This window comes from Callorhinchus milii, unplaced genomic scaffold (genome assembly GCF_018977255.1).
Source record: "Callorhinchus milii isolate IMCB2004 unplaced genomic scaffold, IMCB_Cmil_1.0 Scaffold834, whole genome shotgun sequence".
NCBI classification, from domain to species: domain Eukaryota; kingdom Metazoa; phylum Chordata; class Chondrichthyes; order Chimaeriformes; family Callorhinchidae; genus Callorhinchus; species Callorhinchus milii.
This window is the reverse complement of record NW_024705575.1, coordinates 15,568-33,899: the sequence shown is the minus strand read 5'-3', so window position 1 is coordinate 33,899 and position 18,332 is coordinate 15,568. Positions and strand designations below refer to the sequence as shown.

General features: G+C 40.6%; 1 protein-coding gene across 1 annotated transcript; it reads right to left on the bottom strand.

Moving 5' to 3' along the window:
• Window positions 1-691: 691 nt before the first annotated feature.
• On the bottom strand, window positions 692-18,158 carry LOC121852503 (nucleosome assembly protein 1-like 1; the record flags this gene model as incomplete). Its single annotated transcript, XM_042346470.1, is given in 11 exon segments — window positions 692-725; window positions 728-830; window positions 3,337-3,408; window positions 3,766-3,891; window positions 4,940-5,020; window positions 5,954-6,095; window positions 6,428-6,530; window positions 7,300-7,391; window positions 8,725-8,755; window positions 9,515-9,605; window positions 18,012-18,158. Coding segments are annotated over 11 exon segments (1,022 nt in total), but the record flags the coding sequence as incomplete, so codon positions are not given.
• Between the last annotated feature and the right edge of the window lie 174 nt (window positions 18,159-18,332).

Sequence of the window (18,332 nt, the reverse complement as noted above, 5' to 3'; positions counted from 1 at the left end):
CTATAAAGCAGGCAGCAATTTAAACTCTACAACATACAGCAATAACAAAAATTGGCTGACCACTGTCGAAGCAATTTGGCCAGTGGCTTTTGTTTCAACTATTAAGACTGTGCATTGCACCTCTGGCATCTTATAGCAACATGCTAAAGCGAATTGCAGAACTAAAGGGTGTCCATAAGGGTATTATGAATGATTAAATATATACAATTAAACAGCAGCTTGAGCTAGGTCTATGAAATACACACTGGTAGTATTAAGATTTTATTTAATCCTTCTAAACCACACATCCACCATGGTATTGTGACAGCAGTGTCAAGAAACGAGATATTCACGAACATCTCCGGGTTTGATGGTTTTGAATGCTTCTATTTCATGTTGTTCAAGATTACTCAAGCGTTTAGAATAAAATACAAAACTTGGGTAGACTCATAAGTTAAACATTTCAAGCACACAGTTCAAACTGTCTAATCATACGTCTTTATTAATGGTACCTTTTATGGACACCCTGAATATTTAATGAAATATTTCACTTTAAGAGAATTTCCACCAACATTTTAACAGCCATTATAAATTACCTCTATAAAACACAATTTAAACCCTCCCAAAGCAGAGGAAGAGTATTTATTTACAAGTCTGAAAGCGCAAGCAGCTCCCCTCATGTGTGTGTTAATGGCTCCCCTGTCGCATTTACCCCGTGCACGTCGTGATTTCTGGTCCTTCGAAGGAAAAGGATCGTCCAAATCGGCCTCCGCTTTCATTTTGTACAACTTGGTCAGAACTGTATTGGTGAAGTACTCATTCTCCTCAAAATGAAACTCCAACAAGAAGCTCTGAACATGCGGAAGAATAAAACAACATCAACACAAGTTAGTTGTCAAGACATTGCAGATGCACATGCGGTTTTGAGACAGCCTTGTCAAATTATGCAGTCTTTCTGTTTAGACACAGCTTTGATGCGGGCCTCCATACACCGCGCAGGTCATGGGGTATCTGACGACAATTCATACACACTAGTCAGCATGGGTTGAAGGCAGAGAAGATGCAGGAGCATACAAATAAAGCAATGATTTTGCTTCACTGCTCTTTACTACCAGCCTCACAGCCCTATGACAACCTTGATTATGCACGAGTCACCCACTCAAGCACTATCCAGAATAAGGGGCATTCTGGCGATTTGGTCAGGTGCCTCTTGACCATCACCCAGTGGAAAAAAAATCAGATCACTTGAGGCTAGTCATAGCCGTGGCTACCATTGCAAGCATACATCGTCGGGTGCTCCGTAACCCTAACGCTGGGCCCCCTATGCAGCGGAAGTTCAACTGGACTGAGTCATGCAAGTTTGTATATTTATTTTAACATTTCCTTTAAGCGTATCATTTTTATGAACAGCACAGCTTAGGAAAATGCTTGCCTCTACATTTTATTCGTATAGTTGATGTCTACCGATGGGAGAGGGTCGAAAACGGATAACATTTGCAATGAATCACTTGTGACAAGTATTTACGCACGAGTTTTTTTTCAGAGGAATGCAATAACATTTCTGAAGACCTTACGAGTTTCAACAATTACCACCACGTGTTGCATGAAGACATCTGAGTCATGGACGTAAACTGCCATTTACGACACATTTACTTCAGAAAAAGGCTTTTCGACTTGAGGGATCACTCAATACATTTATGTAGCTTGACATTAAACAGGGACATAAGGAGTTGACTCAGAAGGGGTTGATACAACTTATTTTAAATAGTAACCTATTTGTAATGGCTCTAAAATAATACTATCTGGATTTGGAAGAGGAAAGGGCAAAGGATAAGTGGTGACCAAGGTTGGCAATTTGTCATAAATGCTTTATAAATAAGCACTACCTGAGCAAATGACGTTTAACTATGTTATGGGATGAGTAGAAATAAATTGTAAAAATTTTGATAATTTGGCATTTTTACTGTTGAAAACTTGTCTTAAAAATGGGCATGTGTCAAACCAGTGCACAAAACTTGTCAACAGGTATTCATTCAAATGAACACAGGATTGACTAATATTATCCAGTGGTTTTATTGGGTTCGACTGCAAAAGTAGACATAAAACTTTCGTGACTGCAGGAATTCACACTCCTGGCTCTTTCGGTAAAGTCACGTAAATAGAAAACAAAAATATCTAAAATAAAAGCAAAAAACCCACTACGTTTCGATCGCAACACAAGCGTCATCATCAGGTGGAGAGAAGACCGCTTGTGTTGCGATCGAAACGTCGTGGGTTTTTTGCTTTTATTTAGATTTTTTGTTTTCTATTTGCGTGACTTCACTGAAAGAACCAAGAATATAAATGCGTCGTTAAACCTGCCACCCCCGTTACAACCAATTAGTAATGTTTGTCATGTAAACAAAAAATGACAATTAGTTACTACTTCAGCACACCGGTGTATGGAGAATAACCACATTTTTTTTACAATAGAGTACTAGATACAATTTGAGTAGGCGGTTTTAGAGATTGCACAAGGTAAGAAAAAAATGACCAACACTACTTTTAATAACTGCATATGTTCCGCCAGGCAAATTACTTGACTCGGTGCAAGTTACCAGAATCATAAAGGACAATCAGTAAATGTGGTGCCCATTTAAACATGTCAATGTCAGCCATTTGTTTTTTTTTACATTTTGTCAAGAGCCCCTTAAAATAGCTTTAAAAATCAAGACTGGTTAGGAAAAAAAACTTTACATTGGTTGGAATGTCATGATTCAGCCCTTCCATACACTATGCCTACAATTTAAGGAATTGCCAAGATTAAATTCAAGAACTGACGTTAATCTAACCCAAAGTATAGGGATTGTACTTACAAAAATGTGTAACATGTGCACGCGCTCTTTTTCAAAAAGTCCACTCATTTGATAAACTTAACTGGTGAGCAGCTTAAAACGGCAAAATGTAGTAGACGCATGCTGGGAAAAAGGTTGCCAATTTATGCGAGGCAAAACATTCAACTAAGAAAGTAAAATACGAGTTTGACACCAGACACGTGGCATTCAACGACTAAGACTTATCATCCCCAAAGTATAGCAGCATCTATCAAGGGTCCAGCAACCACAACATGTTGACCATGCATCACAAAAACACACCTCTTACTTGCACAGCAACATCAAGCAGGCAAACAGGCCGATAGTTAGGGGCAAAGACTCATATTTATATAAAAGATAAGCAAAGCATGGTCTTTAGTTAGTGATATCCTTGGTGCAGATCTTTCATGAGATTTTTCAAATCTGGAATTGGAACAACCAAGCCCATGAGCAGGCAAAGAATAACAAAAAAAACTTTCCATACAGCTCGGTAAAGCTTTCTTACCATTGGCTGTCCTGCTTCGGAAAACTGCACACGTACATCCTTTAAATGCCTAAGAATCGGCTCATCATATTCCTGCAAAACACAAGCACCTCATTAGGCTATAAGAACAATCAGTAATGATCAATGACCCACCCAAAAATGTATGAATATTGTAAAGACAGAAATAATGGTGTATTTTATGGTGGTGAAGTCAAGGGCATTTCCATTGCCTGCTGCAGTTGTGGTAATATAAAAATTAGTTGCCATGAAAAAGTGCTTAACATACAAAACCGTCTCAGGCTTCCGCAACATCTGCTGACTTGACAATAAGTGGTCCAAATTATTCTCCAAGTCGGTGTTTAAGGTCAGAAATTTGTCCAAAATAAAAATGAAGCAGTTTTTACAGGAGGGGAGAAAAAAACATGTGCCACACAGCTCTCTGTAGATTACCTGCACAAGGTCACCGAGCATGTCCACATTTTTAAACACAGTCAGCCAGAATTCTGGAATGCCCTTGGGATCTTCCTCTTTTTCCTTTTTCTCTTCCTCAAGCTTCGCTTTCTCCTTCACTTCATCCTATGGAAAATAAACATGGTCCAAGCAAAGATAAGCTCAATAGCCTTTGTATGAATGTTTTTGCTGCGAGGACAAGTTAACATTCTTAACACAGCAACTCAATGAGGACTTTAACACTTTAAAGGCCATCATTGAAAAAGGCACTAAAATGTGCAATGTTTAACCTTTGTGGATGCACCACGCGCACCAGGAATGAAACCTTTCAAAATGTCATTTGTATATTGCAATAACTGCAGCTCGCTCATGTTACAAATAAGAATTAAACCTTGTAAATCAATTTAAACCCACGTATAAAATTAAATTACGTTAATGCAATTGGTCAAATTTCATCACCAAATTTACTTTTTCAATAGCAGGTGATGGTTTTACCGTTATAATTCAACATCCTATTCGCAAATGTATGCAAAGCTCACTGAAATGTTAATTAAAATTTACAATTAGACAATTATTCAAAGCAGATTAATGCACTTTGTTCACAAAAACATTTATGGGAGAGAACATCAAGGTGCAACGCCACCTTGTGGAACATTTCAGCATTCACTGGATGAAAATCATCCACATCTAAAATTCAATTACTTATGTGAGGTTTAAATTTTCATACACATGCACTTAGATTATACCACTTTGTCTGGCCTTAGAGGCATATTGATTTGTGGTGTGTTTTCATGGTCACTGAAATAATTGCTATGGAAACATTTAAAACACCATGTGAATAAAACCAGGTTATCACACCACCGCAACGGGAATTTTAGTCGGTTGAAAAATAAGATTGGAATCGTTCACCTCCGTGGAATACAAAACAAGCTGTATGTAGAATCTACAGCAACATGGAAGATTAAGTGCTTTTAAAGGAAGCATTAAAGGTCCTGCCATTATTTTTCCCAAGTAGCAGACACATATTGGAACAGCTATGAAACAAGCTCTCATTTAACTTTTTCAATCTTACCACACCATGGTATAGTTTAAAAACGTGCAGGATTAGTCACAAGTGCAAGAATAGCAACCACTGCTGAAAAACAAGTTCAGTTTATTCAATGACGATCCTTACCACAAGGTCTTCTTCCTTGTCATTCGGCCACTCACATTCCGCATCATCGGGTTCCACCAAGGCAGCTACAATGTCTCTCCTCTGCGACAGCAGCAGCCAAACAGAATTAAAGTGAGAAAAACAAGTGCAGCAATGTACATTACATCGAATATAACAAAGGCCATTCTAGAACCAAATATAAGGACCCAGACAGATGATATATCGTATGCAGCTACACAACTAGAAAGGGTCTTAATTTTGGAGCTTTCGTGACTGCAGGAATTATTCTTTGTTTTTTTCGGTAAAGTCACGTATAAAATAAAATAATAAATTAAATAATAGCATACGACGTTTCGATTGCAACACAAGCAATCATCATCAGGTATAATGAAATAGCGACATAGAATATAACCAGAAAACTATAGACAGACATATAAGCAGACAGATATCACCAAGATACATAGAGAGAGCAACCCAGGTACAGAGAGAGGTGATCGTCTCTGTCTATTTAAGGCCACCCCACAGAGACGATCACCTCTCTCTGTACCTGGGTTGCTCTCTCTATGTATCTTGGTGATATCTGTCTGCTTATATGTCTGTCTATAGTTTTCTGGTTATATTCTATGTCGCTATTTCATTATACCTGATGATGATTGCTTGTGTTGCAATCGAAACGTCGTATGCTATTATTTAATTTATTATTTTATTTTTATACGTGACTTTACCGAAAAAAACCAAAGAATAACTAGAAAGGGGTCACAATACATCAGCACAGGTTTAAACTTCGGTAGTGAGAATGTAAATATTTACACTGCAACGTCAATCGCTTCCATTTAAAAAAATACACAGCGATTTCACTCATGCTTTACAGCGTGGGAAACCAACGTCATCTCTCATTAATGAAGCGTCACTCGTGTAAGATAGCCTGGAACACAGCACTTTGGTAGGCAGCTACATTGTCTAAAGGTTCAGCATGTCATGGGCACCACCACGTAATACACAAGCCATTTCATCAGCAGATTTGGCAGCACTCACCCTGTCAAAGAGCGGCTGGTACAGGGCTGCGTACTTCCTCTCAAGATCATGGACCTCCTCGTAAAACTTTGCCTCGATGAGTGCACACTTCACCTGCAAGTTCTTCAGGGCTGTCACTCTCCTCTTCACAACCTTTGGTAAACTGCATAAATGCATTCATTTACAATAATCACAATCGTTTACATCAGTCACCATCAAGTCACGTTACAACTTATGTTACACTGCAGTGCTTGTTTTAACCAATACTCAATATAAACGCAGTTTCAATGTGTGCATTTTATTTTGGTACACCATGCTTCATACTAAATAAATGCAAGTCAATGTGAATTCAAATAAAATGTACTATTACCAACAGGTATAAAAAATGCTTTTATTTTTCCATATAAACCAAACATTGCAAACTTTTCAAGACAATATTTTTGAAAAATTAAACCTGCAAAAAAACGAGGACCATTACACATCATAAAGTATGACCTCTCGATGTAGCCAGATGGAGTGCCTGACAGCCCATCCAGTCTCTCTTGCAGTGCAGCCAAAACCTGCGGATTCTTCATCATCTGAACTGTCAGTTGTTTCACTGAAAATTAAAAACGTGTTTTCAAATATAATTAACACATTCTAGGTCCAGTTTCAGCAACAATATCACAGCAAGCAACTCTTCGACCAGATGTAGCAATGTCCATGAGGTTGTCATTAACCATCGATTCCAGAATACAAAAATAAATGAAAACTCGACCGTTTGTTGTTATACCACATGCAATGTGATTAACTGCATTTCTTAATCGTTTAATATATCAAACATACCATGTGTTATGATCATTAAATGCCTCTTCATGTAGTAAATGTTTGTGATGTTTAGCTTTTACACGCATTGGTAACACGAGTAGCGCAGACACAGCAGAACAAGCTTAACACAGAAGTGCAAAGTCAATGCAAAAAAAAAAGCTTGCACCCACGAAGCCATACAATTGAAAGCTCCTGGATTTAAGCTTGCATATTACCAGACATTAACTTATTAAGATAACACAATGGGCTGCCTTCTGAAAATAACTGCATAATACTATCCATTTATCGTAACCCATGAGTGGACCAGGCATCAACATAGCTTGCAGACTTTCCATCAGCAGATCTGTGCTTTTAAAGATTAACTTAGAGGTTAATTTCCAGTACTGATACATCCTGCACATACGAGTTAGAATAAAAGCGTTGGTTGCCATGTGATGAATCTGCACTCTTGACATCCTCACAGTGATGCCGGGTGGTGAAGTGCCACTGAATATTACTCAGGGCCGTCGTATAATGAAAATGTATATTTAAATATATTAGCAAAGCATTTACAAGCGCACCTTTCTTGTCTTGATCTCCTGCACACGCCTCTGTTTCTGTTTCTTCATCATCCACTTCTTCCATCTCATCCTCTGCTACTGCTACAACTTTGCTGTCGATTGTAAACAAGACACAGAATGCGATTCAGCACAATTGCTGGCAATAAAATGTATTTTTATAATTAAACCATTTCTGGTGGTATAAAAATTTTGAAGGATAGGCTTTATTTACCCTTTCCGGCAACCACACATTAAAGATTAGAAGTTCAACCAGGAGCTATTAATGTATATACGGCTTGAGAATAGGTTTTCCCCTTTTTTCTGGTAACAAATCAGGTGTTAAGATGTTAAAACACCAAACTGAAACCTTTTACAAGGAATAATGTCTGCATTAACCACAATAATTGTGGTCAGAAACTGATTGGTCCACACCAGACAGCTTTCTTAGGAGACTAGGCTCCAAAAGGTGCTAGACCTTTTTGAGACTAGGCTCCAAAAGGTGTTAGACCTTTTTGAGACTAGGCTCCAAAAGGTGTTAGACCTTTTTGAGACTAGGCTCCAAAAGGTGTTAGACCTTTTTGAGACTAGGCTCCAAAAGGTGTTAGACCTTTTTGAGACTAGGCTCCAAAAGGTGTTAGACCTTTTTGAGACTAGGCTCCAAAAGGTGTTAGACCTTTTTGAGACTAGGCTCCAAAAGGTGTTAGACCTTTTTGAGACTAGGCTCCAAAAGGTGTTAGACCTTTTTGAGACTAGGCTCCAAAAGGTGTTAGACCTTTTTGAGACTAGGCGCCAAAGAAAGCTGTCCTCTGGTGTGGACAAATCAGTTTCAAAGACAAAGCATATATTAACAGAGTGTTTTTTGTTTGCATTCTGACCACAAGTATGGGCTAACACTGAAGGCAAAAAGGCGGCGGTGGACAGTGGTGTAGGCTAATCAATTTCAAAGACAACGCAAGCATTAGACTGCGTAACAAAAAAATGTCCTTGGGTAAGTGTTATTTCCTAGTTGCTTATGCCTCAAAAGTACAGAAAATGGCTATTCCCCACAAACTTTGCTTTTGTGACAAGGACAGTGATATTTTGAAATGTACCTATTTTCAATGAGATAACGTGTGCATTTGTCTTTTGTCCACAAAGTCCTGGTCACAAAAGCAAAGTTTGGGGGAATAGACATTTTTTTATACTTTTTCAGCATAAGCAATAAAAAATACCACTTAGTACCCAGGAACAAAAAATGTTACATAGTGAATTATCAAAGAACGTCTGCTTGCATGTTTTACGAATGTTTAACTTCTTTCACCCCATACATAACAAACCATAGACTTGGTGCCTTGAAACAGGTGTCTATTTGGCGTTTACACATACCAACACCTGTATTTTTGCTGGAAAGGGCAAACCCAAAGTTAAAATGCATTATCTCGTGGGTTGAACTTGTCAAAAAAGTACCTGTCTTGTTCAGCCATTTGAGATGCTGCACCTGAATAAACAAATACAAAGAGTTAAAACTCAATATACATTACAGGGCATCACTTGTACTGAGATTAATGCAAATACCGTACAGATATCTCAATTGTAGTTCCCTTAAACACTTACATCTACTGTTGAAAGAGAGTGTTTGCATGTTGTGTGATCCTTAACGGTTAATCTATCTATAGAAAAGTAAAAAATTATGTTTGTGGGTTTGAGTGGCTTTGTGTGTTCGCGCGCTTGCAAAGGATTTGGCTCTCCAACGGTGTGGTCGAGGTTAAATAAAAATAACCAGGTACCACGCCGTAAGCAAGCGCTATTCCTTTTTCACATCCGTCAACTTTAAATTAGTTTAATTAGCGATTTAGTGCGATTTTAGCGTGCTATATATTTATTTATGACGCGTACACGACCATACCAACTCACGCACCTTTGGTGGGGGGGACGACCCATGCCAAGTCGGTGGGAGTGAGCGGGACATTTTCTTTCGCGTTAGAAATGCTATAAAATACACTAAACGCCGAGCTTTAATCATCACTGTGTGATGTCCCCCCAACCCCAATGCGTGCGCAGTTACTACCATATACAGTCGCTATATGCTACTACTATAGGCCGTAGATATTACTGCAGAGCGGCCAGGGAGATTGTGGCGGGGGGGGGGGTAGCAGCCCTGCCTGCCAAGGTGCCAGCTCGGCCGGCTGGACAATCTAGGCAAAGCCGGAGGCTCTGCACGGGACTAGGCCTCACCACGCCACTGTCAGGTGAGTACCTTGTGCTATAGAGTCGATAAATACTGCTATAGTCAGCATGTACAGTACTACTGTAGTGATAGCAAGTACCACCACAATCGGTATGCACAGCTGTAATCATAGCAGGTACCACAGTCAGTATGCACTGCTGTTAAGATTTTTAAGAGTAGCTTTCAAATATTTTTAAGACCTGCTATAATTCACCACACTGGTCAATGTGCGTTTGAGAAGGGTCTATTTTAGAATTGACTTGTCCCTGCTGAGGCCTGGAATCACACTTGGGTTAGAGTTTACCGTACAGTGTTAATGCTAAAGGCCCAAATATTAAAGGTAAATGACAATAGAAGTGTTAAATGAACTTGTGACAGTGTCATCCGAGCTATATCATACAGTATTGCAGCATGCTTTCAGACCACTACAGTTCAACCGTAGTCACAAAAGTCAAGGTTTTGCAATTGATTTTCCACCGCCTAAGATATTGCCTGCGAAATCTTCTCAGTAACCAAATACAACTGACCACCCGCACACGCTCTCCGACTGCTGTATAACCTCAACTTTATCCCACACTGTTTGGGGCGTAAACGTGTACGCAGTTGTCTTGTATGGCCAAAAGGCACAGCTTTTGGCAGTTGTCCTTGTAAACAGGGGGGTTTAATGGTATGGCATTGCAGCAAAAAAATACAAAATTATCAGTTGGCGCATTTAAACGGGATGTATACGGCTGCATTCCCAAGGTGCATGGCGATCTAACCCAGTGACTACAGTTTCACTGCAGCGACGTCTTGGAATTACATAGGCCAGCTACAAATTCTGAGCGGTCGTGTGAAGTTCACGCCCTAACGGGGCGTTTATCGATTCTCGATTAAATCGATCCTGAGGCACGCGAAACATACATCGAACCATTCATGTTCGCATCGTTTCTGATAATTGTTCTTTTTAAAAATACCATTATAGCTTCATACCCCGCCTTGTTTAAATACTTTCTACTACAGTACTATGCCACTATGTTCTACATACAACAGCCCAAAATATTGAGATGAATCGTTACACCTTGAGAATAGTTTTTTCTGGCAACAAAAAAACACCTTTTACAAGGAATCATGTCTGCATTAACCACAATACTTGTGGTCAGAATGCAAACAAAAATCACTAATATATACATTGTCTTTGAAATCGATTGGTCCACACCAGATACAGCTTTCTTTTTGAGCCTCGTCTCAAAACGGTGTTAGACCAGAGTACACTTTTTAAGTTTATTCAACTTAACCAGGTTAGAACTCACCCGCTCAACGTCTTATCGTATAAGGCGCCCGATGACAAAGTTGCACACTGACTATTTACATTTGTATTATCAGGCCCCACAGTTGAGTTGTATTGCAAAGTTGATATAAAGTTTCCGCTTCAGCAAACTTAATGAGAACACGTTGTGTAAAAACCCATAACTTTCCAAATATACATTTGCCGTAAAAATCTAACGTTTGGCCAACGACCTTTCTTTAATTAATAGTTCAGTTGTACAAACACATGTGATGGAATTCATTTAAACTACACCACGATTGAAGACTTTCATCGAAATGACCGTAACCGACGTTGATGGCCTCATGCGGATGGGACTCCACTTCAGAATTCGGCCGACTCCAGTTACAAACCCTCGAACAAAGAGGATTAAACGAGCGCCAAAATCTCAGCGATTTGCGTAGCCCACTGAAGATGCCACCGACTCTCCGGATATCTGGCGGCAATGGTTTTTGCCTTGTACAAACATAACCACAGCTGCACTAAAAGATATATTTTTAAAGTCCATTATGCAACCCCCAAGCGCCCGCCAACACCGCGAGACCACGTGGCGCCACCACTAAAGCGCGCAGTCACGATCCGTTTTAAATTAAACGGGAGCCTTTCCGTGGGCCCTTGACACGACTACTAAGAAGTGGACATTGATAAAAACACCAGTGTACGTGCGAATTTCTGGCTTTGATTGTGTTATTTTTTCACGACACATCAGCCAACACCGCATTATATCGCCGACGCCACGTGGTGTTGTCAAGACAAGTGAATTTGGCCTCCCAAATTGCGTTGCTATTCGGCATTCATCCCCGCTTCTACCACCCACGCGTCAAAGTCTACCGTACTTAATTTAAAAACGTTTAAACATAAAACAGATGTACGCCGAAGCCACGTAAAGCAAGACGACATTTCTAACGGACGCCGCGGCGAGCTTCGCGTTTTTTTTTTAAACCAATCACAAAATATACAAATTACACTCAACCCGCTGTAAGTAGCACAACACTTTAAAAAAAACGAGGTTAGTAAACGCTCGCAGTCGACTAAAGCGATAACATTCACGAGCCTCGAGCACCGCGTGGCTGCCTTGGCTGGGGCCTATAGGCACAGGCGGCGGGCCCACGCGGGCAAAAGCCCGTCAACTTTTCTCGCGCGCACACACAAAAGCTCGAGCCAAATTTACCAAAAAGTCAACTAATGAATCCAACTGCCCGTTGACGTTTTGCAGCAAAAGGTCGGTCGCGATTGTTACAATTATATTGCGATAGATTTCCCCTCACGGCCCACCCCGCCAACAGCAGCAGCAACGCGCGTTACCTCTCGCTCCCTTAGCCCGTTGGCGGCAATGCCGGCTGCCCGAGACGCGCCCTCTGATTGGCTACTTCAAGCGCTTGGTGACAGCGCGCGGCGACGTAACGCGCTCGCCCATTGGTCCGTCGAGCCGTGGCGCGAGCGCGCGGGAGAGCGCGAGGTGGGAGGGAAGGGAGAGGGGAGAGGGGGGAGAGCGGGGAGAGCGCGAGGGGAGAGGGGGGAGAGCGCGAGGGGGAGAGAGTGCTTGAGGTGGGAGGGAAGGGAGAGGGGGGAGAGCGCGAGGGTGGGGAGAGTACGCGACGGGGGAAAGGGGAGAGGGGGGAGAGCGCGAGGGGGGGAGAGGGAAGGAGGGGGGAGAGGGGAAAGGGGGAGAGCGCGAGGGTGGGGAGAGTACGCGACGGGGGGGAGGGGAAAGGGGAGAGGGGGGAGAGCGCGAGGGGGGAGGGAAGGAGAGGGGGGAGGAGGGGAGAGGGGTGAGAGCGCACAAATCATTGGCCCGGGATAGTGACGTCATGTCTGCTAGCGCGTGGAATGACGTCATAATTTAATACACTGATTGCAGCTTAAATATTTAAAATAAAAACTCAAGAAACAGTCTTACGAGGACAAGTGTAGATTTTAGGCGACGTTTCGGGCGTTCGCACTTCTTTTACAGCAACACGCTTATCGCAGCTGAGTTCGTGAGTGGCGAATGAAATATTTGATGTGTTTTAACAAGTTGGCTTTCGCGACCAATATCATCCATAATACAGCTTTTTTGGGGTTAGATCGTATACATATTTCAATGGGTCATTAAACCCGCCACCACCCTACACAACCAATTAGTAAGGTGTGTGACGTAACCAGAACATGCCAAATTGTTACTAGTTCAGCACACCGGTGTGTTGGAGAGTTAAACCACAACATTTACAATTCGAGTACGACGTTTTGCTGGTGATTACAACAAGCCTAATCAGGCGATAGCCAGAACACACTGATTGATGTACGGAACTTGTAACGAATTTCATTTACCACACGTGCAGTTAATGTTGGGCAAACAGGACGAATGATTAGCACGAGACTAAAAGAACATCAGATAAATATTAAATTCTCCCAAATACAACTGTCAGCAGTAGCAGAACACGCGTGCCAACAAGGACACTCAATTTATTTTTTTATAATGTTGAAGTTTTGTGCAAAACTAGCTACTACTGGCCAAGACTAATTAGAGAATATATCGAAATTGAAAGAAATCAAAATAACTTTAACCGTTCGGATAGCTACCGCCTTAGTGTTGCGTGGAAGCGACAATATTTACAATCTGAGTACGATGTTTCCCCAGTAATTACAGCTATTTTATTTCAATTTTTTTACCTACGTGACTTTACCGAAAAAACCTAAGAGTATGAATCCTTGCAGTCACGAAAGCTTCAAATCTAGAATTAATTACAACTTGCTTCATCAGGCGACAGCCAGATTTGTGCAGAAATCCTCCTGTCGAATAGAGTGAGGATGACGTTTTCTGATAAAGACGTCATTTTGTGGCTTTTGCATTGATGATCGTAACGTAAACTTTAAATATTCTGATTCTGGTTATGTTAACAATGTTTGGCCTTTCACCTAATTCCAGCAGTGCTATCAGGGGAGTCACCCCTGATAGCACTGCTGGAATCCCAGCAAGCCATCTGGCTATCATGAGAGATTCGTTCATGAGGCGATCCACATAACACAGAGACAATTTTAACCGAGAAGATGGATTCTGGCTTAGCAATCATTGGAAGGACGTAATAAACCATTTCGACACACATTAGGGTGGGTAGAATAATACATAGTGTTATATTAAATGTATAATATATAGGTTGGCTTACAGCAATACAGTATATAATTTAATGTTGGCAGTATATAGTACGGTATATGCTCGTGTGATGCAATAGAATAAAGTTTAGATGGAAGCATATTATAACATTTTTACGACGTAGAATTGTAATGTATTACTTGCTGTTAGTAACTCAGCTTAGTGTAGAGTATAGTAAGTATACTGATGGTGCTATGCTATTTATACTTTAGTTTTTTATGTAGTTTATACTTTAGTTTTCTACGTGGTGGTTGAGTAACTGCAGCTACATATCATTAACATTCCTTTCCTTTGTTACTGCTAATCCTGCACCCCCCTTGGTGCTGCTGATCCTGCATAATGCATGGGCATAATATGACTTTGAAACCCCCCCGCCCACCTCCTACGCATTTTCCATGAATATGCTAAATTCCTCTTCATATGCACATTCTTTTGTTAAGGCGCTCTTTCTTCCACCTCCAACGCAGCTTATATATAAGCTCCTAGCTTGGCATTGTCTCATTCTTCACCTGAAGACGGCTGCTTGCGTTGTAGCCGAAACGTCGTGAGAATTATTTTATTTTATTATGTTTTATTTTTATTATTTTATTACTTCCCTTCTACGTGACTTTACCGAAAGAACCAAAAAATGTATGCATTGTCCTTGAAACTGATTGGTCCACACCAAGGTAGCTTTCTTTTGAGCCTCGACCCAATTGGTGCTCGACCAGAAGACGCCAAAAGGCGTACAGCTCAAAGACAACGCACCATCAAAGTAGAGGGCTCGGGGTGAGCATCTACATCATTAGACCTCCTTTGCCAGTTATAAAATATAATAGGGTTTTTCCCCCTTTTTTGGCAACAAAACTGAAACCTTTTTACGAGGATTCATGTCTGCATTAACCACAATACTTGCAGTCAAAATGCAAACAAAACACATACTATGATAATATATGCATTGTCCTTGAAACGGATTGGTCCACATCAAGGGACGGCTTTCTTTTGAGCCTCGACCCAATTGGCTTATCCATTTACAGAGGTGTAGGTTTCCCCATACACTGCCAAAAGATGGTCACATGATACAACCAATATGTTTTTTTTTATTCTGAGAACTGGAATTTAACCAAATCTAGTGCAAAACCATCAACTTTCTACACTTGAGAATCCATTTTAATCACGTTCTAGCTGAAACCTCTATCTGAACCTAGCCACCTGACCAATAGTATAAGACAGTATAATATCGCTTTAAAAAAAGCATTGTAGTGGACGAGATAAAGCTCAAGTCGCTCCTAGCCTGCCCAACGTCCAAACTCAACTCTCAGGATAACAATCACCAAACAATTGTGACAACAGAATTGTTTGTGATTTCTACTCCTATTGGCCAACGCTCTGCACGCAGTCGCTTGTCTCTCAGTCACAGTGTGGTTGAGGCGCCTACGATTAGCGCGATTGGCTACGTACGGTGCGAAAGAATTTAAACATTCATACAGAGACTAGGCGAAGCCCAATTCTGTTACTCCACTGCCAGGTCACAACCAGAGCTCACAGCCGGCTCAAACACATGCACTTCTGAAAAAACTTTATATGCAAAATATCAACAAAGCATAACAAAGCAAGGGCTTACAACAACAAAGAACTCCCAAAGCAATACAGACAGTATTTCAATTGATGATCAATTACATTTTTCCTGCAACTCCCATATTCATTGTGAGTCTGTCTACAAACAGTTTGCTGCAACCACACCAATGACATCACAAAAAAGTTGTCAGGTACAGCTGTAGCCAGTCCTCGGGTCAATTATAATAACGAAAGCAGCTTTGTTTACTGAAATTACTACATTCTCATCGAAAGTAATGGTGCATGACAATTCCAATCGTAATTGAACGAAGATCGGGCTTGAGCAATCCCCAGATGAATTATTTATGATTATGTTCTGCAAGTTCCCATAGTATTTTAGGCATATTTGGTCAATTTGAATTTTTATTCTGAATACTTGTCAATTAGTACCCAATAGTATTTTGAGGTGCGCGTGTAAAAATCCCAGCATACAGTTTGATCCATGGTCCATACTAGGGAAAGATTATTAATAAACAAACGTGTTATTTTAAAGCCTCTACATATCTCCCACCAATCTCAAAACACTTATTAAATATTTTAACATGCTTCTCTGCAAATAAGGAACCATCACTTTTACAATATGCAATAATCTGTTGATAATAAAATGAAGAAATCAATCGGAATTGTTGGGGTATCTATTAATGGAATGTATATTTTGGGTATTCTATGTTAAGATTCCAGTACCATTTGTGATATAGTATTTTTATACCATATATGTCTTGGGTAAAATGCCATTATATTTTGGAGATCCTATAAAAATCAAATAGTCTGGGAAAAACTATTTTTAAAATGCCCAGCAGTTTCAATCCACTGCTGGATTAAGGCCTTCCACACAACGTGTCAGTCACGGGGTTGTTTCCCTGTATTTGATCACAATGGTCAGTGTGGGTGAGTGAAGGGGAGGGGTATGCCCATTATCATTTCAGTGATGTTGGTTATGGCCACGTATTACTGGTCGGAACCTCCTGGTTACACCAGCCCACAGGGGATTATTTTGTCCGTCGTGCATCCAAAAATGGGAGGGGTGAGGCTGAGTGGAGAGGGGAGGGTGGGGAGGGGCTGGGTGGGGCTGGGTGGGGAGGGGCTGGTCACCCCGTGGTGCCCTTATAAAACTCAACGTTTAACCTACTCACGCCGGCTTGTGCCCGCCCTCACAGTCGGACATATTTACGGAATACACCACGCCACCGTTGACCCTGGCCATTGACCGAGCAACCCAACGTTCCTACCTCCGCAGGAATGTGTTAACTTAGAGAACCTGGTTTATAGCACAATGCAATTAAACACTCACTGCATCACTATGCCACTAAATTCCTGATGAAAATATCAAATTCCCGAATTGTGTATTTAAAAATGAGAACACTTTGCAGCATATTTTTTTTTGTTCGTCGCCTTGATGCCAAACATTTGCTTGTACTGTATGTTTTTAGTATCGTTTGAAATTTTGAGACAACATACTGTCTTGCTTAATTTGACCCAACTTACCATGGACAATCTACATTTTTAGTTCAGAATTAGGATATAACGCTTTGATAATGTTCATAATCGTTACTCGGGCAGTATTTATATAGTTTACGTTTGATCACGCATTTTTCAGCATGAAAACCTGATCTCTGATCCAAAATTACCATAGCAAGTCTTCAAACAGAATTGCATGTAAACATATTTTTGATTAAAAGTAGAACCCAGCTGCACAGCATTTGATTTTTTTTTACTGTGACTTTTCATTCATCCAAACATTTCGCTTTGAGAAAGACTCAGTGGGATTTTCGGTTAATAATATTTTCATTAGATTTTTCATCCGATCCAAAAATTTACAATTTGCAGGCGTTCACCATTTAAATAGTTTGTGATTTACACTGTTCCAATACTGGATGCACGTATTAAAGCCAGCAAGCAAAGCATCGTGCAAATCATTTGGAGATTATGACTACATTTTCACTTGATAAACCACTTTGTGGAGCTATTATTTGTGGCCAGGTCGCTTCTGAAAAATAAGTTAATACTTGTGTGCTTAACCTGATAAGATAAAAAAAAAGTTATGTTTTTAAGCGATTTGTTTACCTTATATACTTTACACTATCGTTTTTTTATTGTTTGTCATGTTGTGACCTGTCCCTACTGGACATGTGAAAGATAATTCTGGATCATCCGATTCCTTGAGTATAAATATTCTGATTATAATCAAAACAAGTACGGGTACAAGGAAATCCGTTGTGACCATGGCTGCCTTATTAAAGGAGAGTATTTTATAAATTCACAGTAACCACATTCCTCATGTCAGCCCAATGCCCACCAAAAGTCTGCTGTAAAGACACCGCCATAGCATCCGTCTGCTCATAATTATGCGTTGTACTCGTGCTTATACAACCAATGTTGTCAATACACCGTATGCTTTGTGGGGGTTATTTGACCACCACGCCCCAGGGCTCGGCAACCAAAATAACGGAGCCGCAATGACTGTGAATACGAGACGGTCCTTAATAAATAACGTCACAAAGTAGTCCATAAAGAACCAAATTCCGCTCCGGAGCCGCAGGTTGCAGACCCCTGACCGTGCTGGTCAGTGCGGGTTGACGATGAGCATAGCCGTACTGAGTAATGGATTTTGATGCATTGCCCTCTACTCCCAAATACATGGCTCTTCAGGCCCTATGACAACCTGCTTGTGCATGGTGGCCACCCATTCAAGCACTTTCCAAGAACTTCTTTTAGGATAATTTTTTTACCCTATCTGGCAACAAAACTGACAACTTTTCTTACAAGGAGTCATGTTTGCATTGACCACAATACAACGGTGTTGGACCAGATGA